At 49.5% G+C, this 19,741-nt stretch overlaps 1 protein-coding gene across 1 annotated transcript in view; it reads left to right on the top strand.

Moving 5' to 3' along the window:
- Positions 1 to 332: 332 nt before the first annotated feature.
- LOC140414211 (mannosyl-oligosaccharide 1,2-alpha-mannosidase IA-like) overlaps positions 333 to 19,741 on the top strand; it is a 187,214-nt gene continuing 167,805 nt past the window's right edge. The window contains exon 1 of the mRNA XM_072500965.1: positions 333 to 1,027. Coding sequence (XP_072357066.1) covers positions 560 to 1,027 — 468 coding nt within the window. The 5' untranslated portion in view covers positions 333 to 559. The remainder of the gene's footprint in view (positions 1,028 to 19,741) is intronic.

Below are 19,741 nucleotides of genomic sequence, written 5' to 3'. Positions count from 1 at the left end.
TGATCTTTTACATTGTTTTTATTTGGGGGGGGGGGGGGGGGGTAACCTGATCACATTTCCGTCCTGTGTGCCGGTTTTATAGGGCTCAACGACTAAATAGACGAACAAAAATGAACCGATGGACAAATTGAAAGGGGCCGCTCCCAAACAGTCGGGAGCACAACCCTAAAGGGGACGGAAGCTTCAAACCAAAATGTGAAAATCGTCCTGCGCGCCGACTGCCTCCTCCCGCCTCTGTAATTGTCCTAATTGACAACCTGGTTGGCTAATGGCGGAGGCGGGGCGGGATTTCCGGCGCCCTGGTTTGAGGGATTGTGACGGGAGAAAAACACGGCGCGAGCGGAGGGAGGCTAACGGTCAGCGCGAGGCACCGGAGCGCGGGAGGGGAGAGTGAGGCTGCGCAGCTCCGAGAGCGACGTCGAGCCCCGGGGTGCGGGGCAAGGCAGCCTCCGGATTTTCAGTTAGAAATTATTATTATTATTTTTTTTGGTGGGGTGGCTTTGAGGAAGATCCCGTTGGGGTTTGTGACCCACTCTCAGGTCGTTGACTTGCTGTGCTGATGATCCGAAGGCTGTGTTCAGGGTCCGGGCTGGGGCTGGGGAGTCGCTTCGGGGGTGTTCGCCTCTCCAAGCGGTTCGTCTTCCTGATCCTGCTCAGCGCCTTGGTCACCGTGTGCTTCGGGGCCATCTTCTTCCTCCCGGATTCCGTGCGCCTCCGCCGTTTCTTCTTGTTGCCCGCCGAGCCGGACAGCGCGGGGAGTGGAGTGGGGCTGGCACCCGGAGCGGGGGCCGCCGCGGGCTCCCGGCACAGGCAGACCGAGGCACGGCGGAGGCAGGAGAGACCCGCAAAAGAGTCGGCGTCGGAGCAGATCCGCCAGGAGGTGACGGAAAGAGAGCGTGGACGCGGGGGTTCAGAGGACGGGGCAGAAGTGCTGGAAGCCAGCAAGAGCCGCTACCCACCACTGCTGGAAGCCGGCACAGAGCCGGCAGATCAGGACGCCAGGAGCCGCCGGGAGAAAGTCAAGGAGGTGAGAGTTGACCTAATCCCCCCCCCCCCCGGCTGTAAATGGGAACTGAGTGAAGAGGGCAGGCTGGCTAACCAAAGTTATCAATCCAAAATAAAACCCACCGAAATACTGCTAACTGTAAATATACATCGGGGTCAGGAGTGTTTATGGGAACACAATGGAGTCGGCTCACATTAGATTGTATTCCCGATCTGGTCAGTTGCATTGCCATTAATTTGGAGCTCTGGATGCCGTAGTGTGGAAGTCCCTCTATAGATTTTCAGACAATTGTACTGGGAAACTGACTTTATAACCAAAACTGGGGAAATTATTTATGTTTCCTATGATAGTTGGGAGACGAAAATCACAGAAACAAACCCATAAATATTAAAAGTATTCAAAGCGGTGTGCCAACATTTATATTTCTTTGTAATTTTTACTGGGGTCTAATATGTAGTTTCAGGAATGGCCCCACCCCCTTGTTCATGTCGCAACCCCACCTGAAAATGCACTTTCCACTCTGGATTCAATGCTGCTCGCACCTACGATTCCAAGAAGTTGCTTGTACACAGTGACAGCCACACCCTGGGCAACTACATTAGCTAAATTAAGTAAGAAGTCTCACAACATCAGGTTAAAGTCCAACAGGTTTGTTTCGAATCACTAGCTTTCGGAGCACTGTTCCTCAGGTGAAGAGGGCGAGATTCACCTGAGGAAGGAGCAGTTCTCCGAAAGCTAGTGATTCGAGTTTGTAAGACTTCTTACTGTATTCACCCTAGTCCAATGCTGGCATCTCCACATCTTGGCTAAATTAAGGTCAAGGGTAGTTCGAAGGTGAGTGTCTTTGAGTGATGGGAGATATTCATCTCCCTTACTAATGTAGGCAGATGTGCTGATTTCACTTGTCTTGAAAGTACATAGTCGCAAAGTTCTATGCTCGTTGGTGCATCCGATACAATTGCAACAATCTTCAGCTCTCTTGACTGCCTTGCCACTGTCTTGATGAAGGAAGTCTCTTAAATGTTGTTCCTCAATTCTTTACTCATAGAATCAAGAACTTACAACACAGAAAGCATCGGTTCAATCCATCACCCGTGGCTTTTTGGAAGAGCAGCCATGCTTAGTCCCTGCCTCCAGTTTTTGCCTGCCCCTGTAAATTAGTCATCCTCAAGTACCCAGCCAACTCTTTTTAAAAAAAAAAAAAAAAAAATTATTTATGAAATTTGGATCTACAACATCTTTGCTTTTGCATCCAATTCCAATGAGCTTTAATATTCCATTTGCTTTTTGAACCACTCTAGCAGCTTGCTCTGCAAGGATTTGAGTATTTGGATATCAAAGTCCTTCTGCTCATCTACACTTCTCAATCATGCCATTTCATGGTACACAGTCGTTCCATGTTAGTTCTCCTGAAGTGCATCAGCACCAAATGTTTTTGTATAGAACGCCATCAGCCATGCCTCTCTTCACTTCATTGTCCTGTTGTCATCCTGAAGCCTATTTCTAATCACCTTTGCCATTGTCTGTCTAAGTGGTGTAAGTTGTGGATTTGAGATACTGTTGAAGAAACCGTAAGCTGCTCTAGTATGTCCCATAGGTACCGCAGAATACCACCATAGTGTCCTGGTAGTCGGGTGGGGTGGCGGGGGCTGGTGTTTTGTCTTGGAAGGTATTGAGTATTGTTACTGCACCCATTTAGGCAAATTGAGAATATACATCATAATCTTGATGGCGCCTTATTTATGATGGAGAATCATGGTGGTCTTTTTGACATTGGATACGCAGCCTCTCATGTGCTCTTGCAGTAACATCATTATGTGGCTGGAAAAGTTTATCGATGGTGACCCAGGGTATTGAAAGTGGGAGAAGGTTGTTATTAGTAATGTCATTGAATGTCATGGGGGATGGTATGACTCTTGTACACGGATGTTGCCCAGCACTTGTGTGGCAATGAGCCAAGTACCACAATCATTAATGAACAGTCTTACTTCTGACATAATGGGGGAAGGTCGTTGATAAAACAACAGGTATAAGTTGTGCTTAGAATGCTGTCCTGAAGAATTATTGCAGCAATGCCCTGGTGCTGAAATGTTTGACCGTCCGCATTTACACGTGCCAGCTATTTTTCCAGCAGCTGGAGAGTTCCTTGCTCCTGCAGATTCCTGACTACAGCCATCTTCTTTTGTGCTGGTTATGACTCCAGCCAGTGGAGAATTTTCTCCCTAAATTCCATTGACTTGAGTTTTACTAGCGCTCTTTGGTGGTGCCATACATGGTCTAATGCTATCTTGATGTCACTCCCCTCAAATTTGGAATTCAGCTCTTTTGTCCATGTTTAGACAAAGGCTGTAATGAGATCTGGAGGTGAGTGACCCTGCAGAAGTCATTTTTTTGTAAAATATTTTATTAAGGCATTTGTGATTTTATAACAGTAACAGTAAACCATATACAAACAACTATAAACATAGTGCAAAGACCCTCTACCACCCTCACAGGTCCCACCTTCCTTGAACAGTAATCTAGACTAAACCCTTTCCCTGCTGACAGTTAGCTTTCTTCAAAGAAGTCGACAAACGGCTTCCACCTCCGGACAAACCCTAGCATTGACCCTCTCAGGGCGAACTTGATTTTCTCAAGACTGAGAGAGACAGCCATGTCATTGACCCAGGTCTCTGATTTCAGGGGCTTCGAGTCCCTCCATGTTAGCAGTATCCGTCTCCGGGCTACCAAGGAGGCAAAGGCTAAGACGTCGGCCTCTCTCGCCCCTTGGACTCCCGGGTCCTCCTACACTCCGAAAATCGCCACCTCTGGACTCGGTGCCACCCTTGTTTTTAACACCATGGACATGACATCTGCAAACCCCTGCCAGAATCCCCTAAGCTTCAGACATGCCCAAATCATGTGGACATGGTTTTCTGGGCCTCCCGCACACCTTGCACACCTGTCTTCTATCCCAAAAAACTTGCTCATCTGGGCCACCATCATGTGTGCCCGGTGAACGACCTTGAATTGTATCAGGCTGAGCCTGGCGCAGGATGTGGACGTGTTGACCCTGCTTAGCGCATCCGCCCAGAGACCTGCCTCTATCTCTCCCCCTAACTCATCCTCCCATTTGTGCTTTAGCTCCTCTGTCTGCATTTCCTCTGACTCCAAGAGTTCTTTTATAGATATCTGAGACCTTTTCCTCTCCCACCCATACTCTAGAAATTACGCTATCTTGTATCCCCCGTGGTGGTAGGAGCGGGAAGGTTGGAACCTGCCTTCGCAAGAAGTCCCGAATCTGCAGATGCCTAAACCCATTCCCTCCCGTCAACTCAAACTTCTCCTCTAACTCCCTCAAACCGGGGAAGCTCCGACCTATAAACAAATCTCCCATCCTCCCAAACCCTGCTCGCTGCCATCTCAAAAACCCGCCATCTAGAATCCCTGTGGCAAACTGCTGGTTGCTACAGTTTGGAGCCCAAAGCGATGCTGCCTCTGCTCTCGCATGTTTCCTCCACTGCCCCAGACTCTCAGGACCGCCACTACCACCGGGCTTGTGGAAACCGGGCTGGCGAGAACGGCAGAGGTGCCGTGCTCAATGCCCCTAAACTCGTGTCCTTACACAATGCTACCTCTACCCGCTCCCTCACCGACCCTTCCCCCACCACCCACTTCCTAATCATGGCTATATATGCCGCCAGTAATAGATGCTAAAGCCCCCGGCCACACTCCAGCATCACCGTCTTCACTCGCAGGGTTTTACCCGCCCAAACAAAACCGGAGATCACCTATTTACCCGCTTTAAAAAGGCCTTTGGGATAAAGGTGGGGAGGCAATGAAAAACAAACAGGAATCTCGGGAGGACCGTCATTTCCACTGTCTGTACCCTCCCCGCCAGGGAGCATATCCCACCTTCGGAAGTCCTCTTTCATTTGTTCCACTAACCGGGTCAAGTTTAGTTTATGTAACAGCCCCCAGTCTTGTGCCACCAGGATCCCTAAATAACGGAAGCTACCTCACACCACTCTGAACGGCAGCTTTCCCAGTCTCCTCTCCTGCCCCCGTGCCTGGATGCAAACATCTCGCTTTTCCCCATGTTCAATTTGTACCCTGGAAAACGGCCAAATTCCCCTAAAATCCTCATGATCTCTCCCATCCCCTCTAACGGGTCGGAAAAATACAGGAGCAGGTCATCGGCGTGTAACGAGATCCTGTGTTCCACCCGACCCCGGACCAGCCCCTGAAAGCTCTTAACGCCATAGCCAGTGGCTCAGTGAACAGCAATGGAGAGAGGGGGCATCCCTCCCTAGTTCCCCGGTGCAGTCTAAAATAGTCCCACGTCAGCCGGTTCATTCGAACATTTGCCTCTGGTGCCTGGTACAGGAGCCTGATCCAGTCGATGAAACCTTGACCAAACCCGAACCGCCCCAACACCTCCCACAGATAGTTCCATTCCACCCGGTCAAAGGCCTTATCTGTGTCCATTGCGACCACTACCTCCATCTCCTTACCCTCCGGGGGCATCATGATTACATTCAAGAGCCTTCCAACATTGGCCGTTAGCTGCCTACCCTTAACGAACGCTGTCTGGTCTTCCCCTATCACCTCCTGGACACAGTCTTCTATCCTTGAGGACAGGATTTTAGCTAGCAGTTTAGCTAGCACTCCTCAAAAGGGAGATCGGCCTGTAAGACCCACCTAGCTCAGGGTCATTCTCCGCTTCAGGATCAGTGAGATCGAGGCCTGTGATATTGTCGAGGGAAGAACACATGCTCCCTTGCCTCATTAAATGTCCTCATCAACAGTGGGCCCAGCATCTCGGAGGACTTTTTATAAAATTCCACTGGGTACCCATCTGGTACCGGGGCCTTGCCCGACTGCATGGCCTCCAGCCCCTCTGCTATTTCTTCAATCCCGATCGGGGCTCCCAGCCCTTCTACCAACCCTTCATCCACCTTCGGGAACTCCAGCCCTCTCAGAAATTGCCTCATTCCTCCCACTCCAGCTGGGAGCTACGACTCGTATAGCCTGCTGTAAAACTCCTTAATTACCCCATTGACTCCAAGTTTGTGTTCCCTCCTTTGTCCTTCACTCTCCCTATCTCCCTAGCTGCCTCCCTTTTCCTGAGCTGGTGCGCAAGCATTCTTCTGGCCTTCTCTCCATGCTCATATATCGCACCCTGCTCCGCCGCCTTCAACTGCTCCACCGCCTTCCCCGTAGATAACCAGCCCAATTCCAGCTGTAGCCTCAGTCGTTCCTTCAGTAATCCTATCTCTGGGGCCTCCGCAAACCTCCTGTATCCCTGAAGTATTTCCCCAACCAGCCTATCCGTCTCTGCCCTCTCTTCCTTCTCCCTATGGGCCTGAATCAAAATCAGCTCCCCTCTGACCACTGCCTTCAGTGTGCCCCACACCACTGCTGCTGAGACCTGTCCCGTATCGTTAATCTCCAGGTAGCACCTGATGGATCCCCTCACCCGCCCCCGCACACCCTCGTCCGCTAGCAGTCCTACATCCAATCTCCATTGTGGGCGCTGACCACCCTCCTTGCTCACCTGTAGTTTCACCCAATGTGGGCTATGGTCCGAGATAGCAATCGCTGAATACTCTGTGTCAACTACCCCTGCCAGTAAAGCCCTGTTCAAAATAAAAAAAGTTGTCCGGGAGTATACTTTATGTACATGTGAGAAGAAGGAGAACTCCCTCGCTCTTGGCCGTCCAAACCTCCATGGGTCTGCCCCACCAATCTGCTCCATGAACCCGTTTAATTCCTTCGCCATTGCTGGCACCCTGCCTGTCCTTGAACTCGACCGGCCCAGCCATGGGTCAATGACCGTATTAAAGTCCCCCTAACATCCGTCTTACAAACTCCACATCATCCCAGTTTGGTGCGTAGACATTCACAAGCACCACCGGCAACCCTTCCAGCTTCCTGCTAACCATGATATATCTATCCCCCCACATCCGCAGATATTCTCCCCGCCTCAAATAACACTCTCTTATTAATCAGGATCGCGACCCCCCTAGTCTTAGAGTCCTGCCCCTAGTGAAATACCTGCCCGACCCATCCCTTCCTCAGTCTGGTCTGATCAATTACCCTCTGGTGTGTCTCCTGTAGCAGTACCACGTCCGCCTTCAATCCCCTCAAGTGTGCCCATTCAGCCCTCTGACGTTTCATGTGATTAGCCTGGTCGGGAGGCTTCTCAACTCTTTCCCCCCCCCCCCCCCCATTCTGTAGGTCTTCTACCTTGTCTTTCAGCCTTTTCTGATGCTCTTTCATCAGCCCCACCTGCGCCTCCAGCGCAGTTAGGTGTTCCTCATGCTCAGTCACCGTTTCCTCCACCTTCTGGACCACCCGACCATGGGCTTCCAGTCTCTGCTCTGCCCGAGTGATCGGGTCCAGGCATTCCTTTTTTTGCTTGGGAAAGCCCTCCCGAATAAACTCCACCAGCTGGTCCGGTGTCCACTGGGCCGCCGAGCCAGTACTCTGCAGATCCGGCATGCTTTCCTTTACTGCAAAATCTGCACGTGCCTGCTTGATTCGGTTCTTCCTTCTCTTGCGTCCATTTCTGTACCGTGTCTCCAAATATTGGGTGGGATTCCTCCTCACAGTCTCATCCACCACCGACCCCTCGAAAAAAGTCAGGGGAAAAAGGTCCAAAAAGCCCATCATGAGTGGGAGCCACCAAATGTGTGACCTAATCCCTCATGGCTGCCACCGGAAGTCCCCTGCAGAAGCCTAGTTGAGTAATGGCAAGCGGGTTATGGTGAGTAAGTAGCAATTGTTGACACTTTGCTGATTGAGAAGCTCATGGGGTGGTAATCTACAGTCTTGAGTCTGTTCTGGTTAACATGGACAGAATATTTGGGCAACATTCTACACTTTCTGGTAGATGCCAGGAACAACTTCACCTAAGGTGCAGCTACTTCTGGAGCAGAATCTTCAGAGTTACTCCTGGGGAACTTATCAGGGCCCATGATCTTTGCTGTGTCATGTGCACTCAGCCATTTCTCACTATTGTGTGGAGTTAATTGAATTGGCTTCAGACTGGCATCTGATGTTGGGATTTTGGCAGATTTCGAGAAGCTTCACCCAGATTTGTATTTTGTTTTTGAAAACTCACCACTATTCTTAGAAGTCCCCCTATACCAAAAAGGGCCGACATTCTAAATGGTGAACAGGGATTCTCACTCCCTGACTCCGATGCAGACTTCAGTGGGTGCTATTCAGGTCAAACTATATTTTGAAGTTATCCCCCGGTCTAACCCATACCTTCACCGAAGATTTCATCTACTTACCACTTAGTAGCATCGATCCTGGGTCCTGCATTGCTAAGTAAGTAAAGTAGACTTTGGAATAACCACTATTTCAGGTTAAATTAAGTTATTTTATTATATTTTTTTCTTTTAAAAGCTGCATTACTGTCTTTATAGAAAGGTAAAAGATCTTGCTTAAGGATCCCTTCTGGATCCTTCTGGTTGGTTGAAGGGATCTTCAGGCCCAACTTGACAATCAATCTTCTTTTTAAAGTCTGGTCTTCTTTAGATGTATTTGCTGGCGAGCTTGGTTGCTGTGTCCTATCTTTCCCATGTACCGAGCTGTGAGAGCTGGCTGTCTCTGAGCTGACTCTGCCTACTCTTTAAATTCTAGTCTTCCTTAGATGTATTAGCTATTTTAGCTCGGCTGCTGTGCCCTGTCCCTTTCCCATGGCCGAACTGACTGTAATCTGACTCTGAGCTGCTTGTTCCTTCTCTGCTTCTCCGCCTCTCTCTGAGTTCTGGTTCTGGTAGATCCTGCTCTGGTCTCTAGGTTTATATTCTCTTTCTAACAGTTACTAAGTTTCTATTGTAAAGTAACTCTTATTTTCTTTGATTGTAAAAAGTATCTTTGATCTAAACATTCTGGCAGCTGCGATCATTGCGGATAGGATGACTATGGATGGAGCTGGACATCTGGTAGTGACATGTTGGTGGGGGTTGCACACTAGGTGTCCCTTGCCAGATTCTCTGGTTTTTGGACTTTTATGCCCGGTTTCAGGGTAGTTTGTGAATGAGTTAGGAAGACGTGAAATGTGCTGGAAAGAAGGGAGCGAGTGAAAGTCTGCCGTCGACGTGAGTACTGCAGGAAGAAAGATGGTTGGGGTTGGGTTAACGGTGGAAACTCTGACCGAGGTGATGTTGGGGGAGTTCGAGAGGCTGTTTGCCAAGCATGTGGAGGTGCTTCGCAGGGGCATGGTGACTGTGATGGAGGAGGCGATTGCCCCTGTAAAGGTGGCAGTAATGAAGATGTTGGTCGGTGTGTGAGAGCAAGGAGAGAAGTTGAAGTGGGTGGAGGAAGCCCGATTCGCCTTGATGGGTGAGGAGCTGTGGAAGGTGGCAGAGGCCAACAAAGGGGTCAGAGGTACGATAGAGGACCTGTAGAATAAGACAAGGAGGCAAAATTTGAGAATCGTGGGCCTGCTTGAGGGGGTGGAGGGCCCGAGGCCGACCGAGTACTTTGCAAAGATGTTTGTGGAGTTGAGGGGGCAGGGGGAAGATTCCTCCTGTCACGAGTTGGACAGGGTACATCGGTCGCTCAGGCCGAAGCCTAAAATAAATGAGCCATCAATAAATGAGCCATCAAGGGCGGTTCTATTCTGCTTTCAGAGGTTCCACGTGAAGGAGAAGGTCTTGGGCTGGGCGAAGCAGGGGTGGGAGATGAAGTGGGGGTAGGCACTGCTATACGAATATACCAAGACCTGACGGTGGAACTGGTGAGACGGCAGGTGGCCTTTTGGATGAGTGAAGGCAGCGTTAGAACAGCACAGGAACAGGCCCTTCGACCCTCCAAGCCTGCGCCGATAACGTGTCCTATCTAGACCAACCGCCTGTATCCATCTATACCCCGTCTGTTCATGTGTCTATCTAGGTAATCTAGTATTGTATGGCAGCGGAGTGAGATTTGGAATGGTCTACCCTGTGAAGTTGAGAGTGACGCATAATTGATGGGATTTTTATTTTGAGCGGTGGAGTGACAGAAGCGTTCGTTAAGGCTGAGGGTTGGGATTTGGACTTGGTTGATGGGGACGGGGATGATTTTCTTATGGAAGGTTTTCTATTTGGTGTTTTTTCCTTTTTTTTGAGTGGGGGGGGGTTGTTTACATTTGTTTTTTTTTTAGTTTTTCTTTCTATGTGTGTGGGGGGGGGGCGGCTGGTAGGGGTCACCACACTAGCAAACAAAGGGTGGCTAGTGAACAGTAGGGGGAGGGAGGAGAATAGTGGGGGGGGGGGGGGATAGATACTGGCGAAGGTGTTTGCAAGAGGAAGTGGGTGGGGTTTGACAGGAACAGGCCTCACTGGATGGGCAGGGCTGGGGGTTATGGTGATGGCAGATAGGAGAGGCAGGGGGGGACATTTGCGACCCCGGTCGGGGTAGTGATGTGGAACGTGAGGGGGTTAGGGGGACCATTGAAGAGAGCAAAAGTTTTTGCGCACTTGAAGAATTTGAAAGCTGATGTGGTGATGCTGCAGGAGACACATTTGAGGTAAATAATCAGGTGAGGCTTAGGAAGGATTGGGTGAGTCAGATGTTTCATTCGGGGTCCGATAGAGCTCGGGGGGGGGTGGCTATTGGTGGGCAACAGACTGAGCTTTCAGATGGAGATGGCGGTGGATCACAAGGGTAGGTACATGATAGTGATGGGTGTGTTAGAGGGGAGACTCGTGGTGCTGGCAAGCATACATGGCCCCAATTGGGATGATGCGGGATTCATGGAAAAAGCATTGGGTGCCACCCCGGATCTGGACACCCATGAGTTGCTAGTAAAGGGGGGATTGGAACTTAATGTTGGAACTGAAGGTGGACAGGTCCCAACCGTGCTTGTCGACCCAGAGGCAAAGAGGCAGAAGTTGCAGGCGACGTTTGACCTATTGCCCACTGGGAAAGGAGTGCATCAGTTGAGCAGGGAGAGGGGAGCTGTCGGAGTATGGAGAGAAGGTAGGTTGGCAGGTAAGCTCCAGAGGGAGGCTGCGACGAGGGAGATAGTTCAGGTGGGGATAGGATCGGGGAGTTGGTGCCTCCAGAACAGAATAAGGTGTTCGAGGAGTTCTATCGGGACCTGTTTCAGTCTGAGCCACCAGAGGAGAAGTGGGAGACGAGGGAGTTTCTGGGTGGGCTGGAGTGTCCAAGATTGGGGGAGGCAGAGCAGGTAGGGTTGGAGAAGCCGGTGGGGGAGGAGGAGGTGAAGTTGGCGATTGGAAGGGTGCAGGCAGGGAAAGTGGCAGGGCCTGATGGATTTCCAGTCTAACTTTGTAAGAGATTTAAGGATAGGCTGGCGCCGTTTATGGTGGGAATGTTTGAGGACGTGATGGTTCGGGGTGTCTTGCCGCAAACATTGGGGCAGGTTTCCATCTCGTTGTTGCTAAAAAAGGACAAGGATCTGGTCGATTGTGGATCGTATAGAACCATATCTCTGCTGAATGTGGATGCCAAGATACTGGCAAAGATGCTGGTGTTAAGTGTTCCTCACAAAGGGAAGACAGTTGCCCTTGAATGTGAGGAGGCATTTGAATGGTGGTATTTTCCCCAGCAGAGGGGAGGGAGATGGAGGTGCAGAAAAGGCGTTCAGTCGGGTGGAGTGGAGTGGAGTTATTTGATGGCGATATTGGAGAAATTTGGAATTGGGCCAAAGTTTGCAGTGTGGGTGGAGTTGCAACATAAGGAGCTGATGGCGAGTGTGCGCACAGATAGTATGAACTTTGGGTATACATCGGGGTATGAGGCAGGGATGCCAAATGTCCCCCTTTCTGTTTGCACTGCCTGTGGAGCCCTCAGCTATTGTGCTGAGGAGCTTGGGGTTGTGGAAGGGGATAGTGTAGGTGGGGGCGGTGGAACATGGAGTATCCTTATATGCAGATGATTTTTTTGCTATATATTTCGGAGTCGAGCTCTTCGTTGGGGAGTATAATGGGGTTGTGCAAGAGATTTGTGGCATTTTCAGGGTACAAATTGAATTTTGGGAAAAGTAAGTATTTTGTGGTGTCCTCTCTTGGGGTGGAGAGGCTGCCTTTTCACCTGGCGGCATCTCATTTTAGGTAATTGGGGGTGCAGGTGGCTCAGGATTGGGCAGGGCTTCGGGGGGGGGGGTTGGGTTGCAGAGCGATGGCAATGGCGCTGTTCCCGATAGCCCCGGGGAAGTATACAGTGTCGGGTGGTGGTGGCGGCCACGTTAAAGATCTGGGGGCAGTTTAAACAGCATTTTAGGTTGGGAGCTGGGTCAGGGAGATGTCAATTAAGGGGAATCGGGGGTTCGAGCTGGGGAGGATCGACGCAAGGTTCCGGGGATCAGAAGAGAGGGGGGGATTAAGGAAACATTTGTTTCAGGGAGGGCGCTTTAAGAGTTTGGAGGAGTTGGGTGAGAAGTTTGGGCTGGTACAGGGTGAAACCTTTTAGGTACATGCAGCTGCGGGACAGGTCTTCCTGACCTTCCTGATAGTGGCTGCCTCCTCGTTGTTGGAGGAGATGCTGTTAGTGTGGGGTTTGGAGAGGGGGGGATGGTCTCAGCAATTTATGGGGCTATCTTGGAGGAGGGCAGGGTATCCATGGAGGAGGTTAAAGTGAGTTGAGGGTGGTTCTGGAGGAGGGTTTGTGGTGTGAGGTAATGCAGGGGGTAAACCCCTTGACTTTGTGCACGAGGGAGGGGCTGATACAGCTCAAGGTAGGGTGCACCTCACAAAGTGTAGGATGAGCTGGCGATTTGAGGGGGTGTGGGAGAGGCCCTGCAAATCATGTACATATGTTTTAGTCCTGCACAAAACTGGAAAGATTTTGGAGGACTTTGTTCAGCATGGTTTCGGCAGTTTTGCATGTGGGCATGGAGCCAGTCCCTTTAGAAGCCATATTCGGGTTGTCGGTCACCCAGAGCTGCAGTGGGTGTTTTAACCTTCGCCTTGCTGATTGTCTGTAGGTGGGTCCTGTTGGGGTGGAGGTCAGCATCTCCACCCTGTGCCGTGGTAGGGGGGACCTGCTGGAGTTAGTGAAGTTTGTTCTGAGGTGGGCGAGTGATGGGTTCTACAACGGTTTGCTTCACAGCTCCAGGGTCCCGGGTTCGATTCCGGCTTGGGTCACTGTCTGTGTGGAGTCTGCACATCCTCCGTGTGTGCGTGGGTTTCCTCCGGGTGCTCCGGTTTCCTCCAAAATAAATAAATACTTGACCATCTCCAAGTGCAGGAATTCTGCCAGATCACTCACCCACTCTCCGCCTTTGTCAGCTCCGAGTCCTGCCAACTCAACAAATTAATCTCCGGGCTATCATATAGGCGGTGGCCAAGACCACGACCTCTCTCCCCACCTGGACTCCCGACACTTCAAATATCGCCACCTCCTGACCCGGGGCTGCCCCAAGACCCAGAATCTCGGATGTGACCCCTTGAGCTTTGGACGCACCCAGAACACGTGGACGTGATTAGTGGGTGCCTATCCCCCACACCACTGCCAAAACCTGTCCTCTACCCCTACATAGAACCGGCTTATCTCGTAACCATCATGTGGGCCCTATGCACCACCTTAAATTGGATGAGGCTTAACCTTGGGACACGATGAGGATGCGTTCGCCCTCCACAAGACTTCTGGCTCTCACCTCCACTCAACTCCTCTCGTTTGCGCTTGATCTCCTCCACTAGAGTTCCCTCCCTCATCATCAACTCTCCATAAATGTCCGACACACTTGCCTCCCCTATGTCACCCTCGGACAACAGCTTATCTTGCAACCCTGGAGACGGCAGCCATAGGAAGGATGGCACCTCTTTCCTCACAAAGTCACTCACCTGCAGTATCTGCAGAAATTCCCCTTGGGCAACTGGTACATTTCCTCCAACTTCTCCAGGCCTGCAAACTTGTCCCCTATAAACAAATACTCTACCCCCATCTGCCGCCACCCTTGGAACCTCGCATCCAGCCTCGCTGGCAGAAATCTTTGAATGTCACATATCGGTGCCCACAGCAACATGCCCTCCAACCCAAAGTGTTGCCTGCATTGGTTCCAAACTCACAACGTTGAGACCACCACTGGACTCATAGGACACCGGACTAGCAAAAACAGAAGGGGTGCCAACAAGTGCCCTCAAACCCGTCCCCAACACGACACAGCCTCCATCCACCCCCAAACCGATCCGTCCTTCACTGCCCATTTCCTCACCATTGCGATATTCGCCGCCCAATAATAGTTGATCAAACTCTGCAACGCCAGCCACCCTTGCCCCTTCTTCAAAGCCACGCCCTCATCCACGGGGTCTTCCCCACCCTCATGAAGTCCGAAATTATCCCTACCCATCTACAAGATGGGGAGGAACACTAACCAGACTCTGCAGAGCACCGTCACTTTAACCGTCTGCACGTGCCCCGCCAGTGACAGCAGCGACACATCCTTTATTTCCTCCACCAGCCAAACCCATGTCAGTGTTCTCTCTCTCTCTCTCTCTCTCTCTCTCTCTCTCTCTCTCTCTCTCTCTCTCTCTCTCTCTCTCTCTCTCTCTCTCTCTCTCTCTCTCTCTCTCTCTCTCCCCTTCCCCCCCCACCCCCCCCCCCCCACCCCCCCCCCCCCCCCCCCCATAACCGAAAAAAAAAGCAACCAACCCTCCATTTCACTCCTGTTATCTCGCTCAACCAACTAGCATAGTGGTTCCCGCCTGGAATCTCTGTCTACCCCATATCCACCCAATCCAACCTCGATCCCTCCAAACAACAAACATACAAGGAGAAACAAAAGGCACCCTCATTGAAATGAAAAATGAAATGAAAATAGCTTATTGTCACAAGTAGGCTTCAAATGAAGTTACTGTGAAAAGCCCTGTTCTAAACTAGCCCCTTAAGACTGCTCCCCTATCGCAACCTTCACCAATCCCGCCCTCCCTGTGTGCCCACATTTTACACAAGATACACTCCAAGTTCAATGTCCTTCCAGTCCATAGACTCTCGTAAAGTCCTTCTCGTCCTCCGACGAGTCAAAATAAAACTGTTGCTTCTGGTCTGTAATCCACAAGCGAGCAGGTACAGAATCCCAAACCCCTTTGTAGAGGGTGGCCAAAATCCGGTTTTACCCAGCCCCATGCTTGGTCAACCCTACTCTAAGGTCTTGATATGGTCGCAACTCGCTTTCCTCCCAAGTGCATGTCTTGGTCTGCTTCATCCATCTCAAGGTCGTCTCGCTGTCGTCCCACGATGGCGCAGTGGTTAGCACCGCTGCATCACTGGTCGAGGACCCAGGTTCAATCCCGGCCCTAGGTCACTGTCATCGTGGAGTTTGCATATTCTCCCTGTGTCTGCGTGGGTCTTGTCCCCACAACCCAAAGATGTGCAGGGTAGGTGGATTGACCATGCTAAATTGCCCTTAATTGGGGGGGGGGGGGGGGGGGGCGGGCGGGAGAGAAAAAAAAGAATTGGATGCTCTAAATTTTATTTTTTTAAAAAAATCTTCTCCTTGTCAAGTAAGCTATCCAACCTCCGTACCATCGCCCTGGGCAGCACACCCACATGCAGCGTCCTATGCACCCTGTGCACTCGATCCACCTCGAGAGGACGGTCAAAGAACCCCTCCCCCATCAGCTTCACTAGCATGCTCGCCGTGCACTTGGCGACCTCCGCACCTTCAATTCTTTCAGGCATCCCCACGATCTGAAGGTTCTGCCTCCTGGAGCGGTTCCCTAGATCCTCCAGCTTCTCCCTCAGCCTCCAGCGAGGTCAAACAAAGCCTTTTCTCCGCCTCCAGTGAGGTAAAACGATCCTTGTGCTGCCCCACCGACTACATCTTTGGATTGCCAGGCCCAGTGTCTGCTGCCTCTGCTCCAAGTGCTTGATCGCCATTCCAAGCGGCTCCACCACCGCAGCCAGGTTCTCTAAGGCCTCCTTCCTTTGCTGCTGGAACTTGCTGTTGAGGAATTCCAGCAGCTACTTTTGAAGACCACTGGGCATGCAGCGCTGCCCCCTACTCTCCGCCATCTTCTGTGTCGCACCACAAATACTCTCTTGCTCAAGTTGCTTTCTCTTTCTCGTTGCACTTCTCGACCGATGAGCCATGAACCAGTCCCACCAGCGGAGTTTTAGATTCGCTCAGTGCTCCTGCACCTTCTGCCATCCAATACCACGCACTTCTGGTGGGGAAGGACCAAAAGAATCCACCTTGAGCAGGAGCCACTAAATGTGTGAACACTCACTCCATGGTCGCCACTGGAATTCCTCCTTCCTGTTATTTAATTGTATGCTACTATTCATGACTCTACAGCAGGTCTTTCAGATCTTTGTCTTGATCCATTGGTTATGAGATTGTTTAGTTCCATCCATGGCATGCTACTGTTTTAGAATGCATATTACCCATAGTTGTAGCTTTACCTGGTTAGCCTCACTTTAAGTACACCTTGCACTGGACACAGCTAATTGAACCAGGGTTGATCATCTGATTTGCTGATGGAAGAGTGATGAATTTCTAGGCTATAGAACACTGCTGCTGGTTCATAATGTACCATGGATGGCTTCTTTTGAGCTGCCAGGTCTCTTAATTAATTTATCCCATTTGATAGTGGTAGGTCCTTGGGTGTGAAAGCAGAACTCGATCTCCAAAGGGATAGTGAGATGGTGCTATGGACATCTGTGGCAGGTTGATTGCCACAGATAAGCACAAATTAATTATTCACTTGTGTTGGTTTCCTTGCCACCTTTTGCAAGTCCAGACTGACGGCTATGTTCTTTCAGTCTCTGCCATCTGGGTAAGTGGCAGAGCCATTCTTGGTGATAGACATCGACTTTCCCCCACCCTGAGTATATTCTGAGCTCTTGCTACCCTTATTGTCCTCCCAAGTGATGGCAGTAGTGATAATCAGCAGGAAGTTTAATCTGAAGCCATAAGACTTAATGATTTATGGATTCCCTGGGCCGCACCACTTGACTCTGCCATCACCTTTGGGCCTGTCCTGTCATGAGCAGATGTTGGCTGGTAGATATGATTTTGAGAGCATATTTGTGATTGTCATGCTGTTGCTTGACTATTCTGTGGAACAATGCTTTCAACTTTAGTATCAGTCCCCAGATGTTAGCGAAGTCATCTTTGGTTGGTTGATTGGGTGCGCTTTTGCCATAACTGAATTGTACAGTAGTTTGTTTTTGTTATAGTTTGAAAAGGCCGGACACTGTGTTGTATCAGAGGGCAGTTAAGAATCAGCTATGGCTGTGGATCTGGAGTCACGCATAGGCCAGACCAGATCAGATCTGTTGGATGGCGGAACAAACTTCAGAGGCTCCTTTCCAAGAGTCTTATTTTCATTTAGTTTTCCAGGGTGTATTTCATGAAATATGTTGAGTGTTTCTGATCAACAACTGTTGTAAAGCCTATTTAAAGTGAGCTAATTGCTTAAGTAAATTTGTCCTTGTAACGGAGGCAGAATGGAATGTACTGTGTAACTCATTAAATCTGATTGACCTGAGCCAGGAGTAACACAAAAATCTGGAATAAAATGTCTAATGGTGACCATGAAACCTTTGTTGACTTGTTGTAAAACTCATCTGGTTCACTAATGTCCTTTAGTGAAGGCAATGTGCTGCCTTTACCTGATCTGGCCCACATGTGACTCCAGACCCACACAACAACGTGCTTGATTCTCAAGTGCCATAAGAGGTGGGCGACAAATACTGGCCCAGCCAGAGAAGCCCACATCCAATGAACAAATAAAATAAAAAAAGACTGTCTGTACAAGCAGAGATAGATACTTGTAACAAAATAAAGTACATGCATATCCATCTTGTACTGAAGTACATTATACAGTTTTCCAATTCAAGCTTATTTCGGATCTGTCATCAAAATAAAGAAATGCAATACATTTCAGTAATGCAAGAGCAAAGTACTTGCGGTTGCTGGAAATTTGAAATAGAACCAGGAATTGTTCACTTGTCTGGAAGCATCTGTAGAGAGAGGAAGAGTTAATGTGCTGGATATTATGCTCCCCCCACCAGCATGTTTGAAGGCAGGGCAGCATGTAAAATGCACACAGCTTATCTGCTGCCTATCCGCCTCTGCTTCCATGGCAAATTTATCAGAGGTGGGGCTGGCATTGGATGGCCCAGCTGCCAGTGGGGCAACTTGGCAAAATTAAAATAGCAAAAGGGATGATAGTGAAAGGCAAATGGAAGTAATGAGCCGAATGGCCTTCTGCAGAGAGTCACGGAGAACTACAGCACAGAAAAGGTCCTTCGGCCCATTATGCCTGCGCTGGTCAAAGACACCCACCTAGATTTCGAATACCATTTTCGAGCACTTTGGCCATAATCTTATATGCCTTGGCATTGCAGATGCACATCTAACATTTAAATGTTGTGAGGGTCTCCACTTCCACCACCCTTTCAGGCAGGGAGTTCCAGACTCTCTCCAACCTCTGGGTGAAAAGGTTTCCCCTCCTACCTCCTCTAAATCTCCTGCCCCTTTCCTTAAGTAAATACCCTGTGTCATTGATCTTTCCACCAAGGGGAAATGTTTCTTCCTGTCCACTCTTATCTATGCCCCATAGAATTTTAAACATCTCAATCATGTCCCCCGTCAGTCTTCTCTGTTCTGAAGAAAACAACCCCAGTTTATCTAATTTCTCTTCCTTGCTAAAGCTCTTCAGCCCAGGCACATCCCGGTAAACCCCATCTGCACCCTTTCCACTGCTATCACATCCCTCCTGTTATGTGGATTCTAGAACTGCATGCAATACTCCACCTGTGGCCGAACAGTTCCACCATAACCTCCCTGCTCTTAAACTCTATGCCTCAGCTAATAAAGGTAAGTATACTGTCATGTGAGAGTACCTTTAAGAAATGGCTGTTTAAGAAAGGTACCTTTAAGAAATGTTTGGCTGCTCATATTACGGTAGTGATGTCATAGTGTGGGTGGAGCTGAGCTTTGGTTCTGCTTTTTAGTTTCACTTTGAGAAAAGCTTGGATGTGTCTGTCTTTTTGGTTTCGTTTTTCAGTGTGTTGCAGCTGAAGTCAGCCAAAGCAGCTGTACTGTTGATCTCTCTGCCATGAAGGACTATCTCTTGATCATTTGGTAAATTCAGAAATTTAAATGTTTTCAGTATTGAATGTAAACCCTGATGTCCTTCTGTTTAAAGGTTGTTAAGTCTTTTGGATGTTAAAAGGACAGCTTAAAGATTACTTAGTGTTATATTCTTTGGGGGTTATCTTTGAATTAATGGTTGCTAAGATATTCACTGTTTATTGTAAAAAGGTTAACTTGAGTTCATAGAATAAACATTATTTTGCTTGAAAAAATACTTTTCCATTTCTGCTGTACCATACCTGTAGAGTGAGCCGTGTGCTCCCCATACCACAATCTATTAAAAGTTGTGGGTCAGGTGAACTCCATGATACACTTTGGGGTTCTCTAAACCCTGGCCCATAACAATTGGGGGCTCGAGGGGGATACAAGTCTATCTATTGGATTGGCTTAGTGAACTTAAAGACAGTGAGGGGTGAGCATATTACGGTTGCTTTTCAGGTGTGGTATTTTAGTTTAAGTGGGGAATGCGTTGTGGACAATGGCTCTTTCTGAGGCTCAGACGTTTTTGGGAGTGGAGACGGTCACACGCAGTACATTATGGACAGAGACTAAAAGCAGTCTGTTAGATTTGGCCAAAACATTGCAGTTAACATTACCTGACAAAATGCGAAAAGATGAGGTAACTATGGCGGTAGCTAAGCATTTAAAGTTGCCTGAGATACAGTCTGACTCATTAGAAATGGCAAAGA

Source organism: Scyliorhinus torazame, chromosome 1, assembly GCF_047496885.1.
Source record: "Scyliorhinus torazame isolate Kashiwa2021f chromosome 1, sScyTor2.1, whole genome shotgun sequence".
Taxonomy (NCBI): domain Eukaryota; kingdom Metazoa; phylum Chordata; class Chondrichthyes; order Carcharhiniformes; family Scyliorhinidae; genus Scyliorhinus; species Scyliorhinus torazame.
The sequence above is the reverse complement of the archived record's forward strand: the minus strand, read 5'-3'. Positions and strand labels throughout refer to the sequence as shown.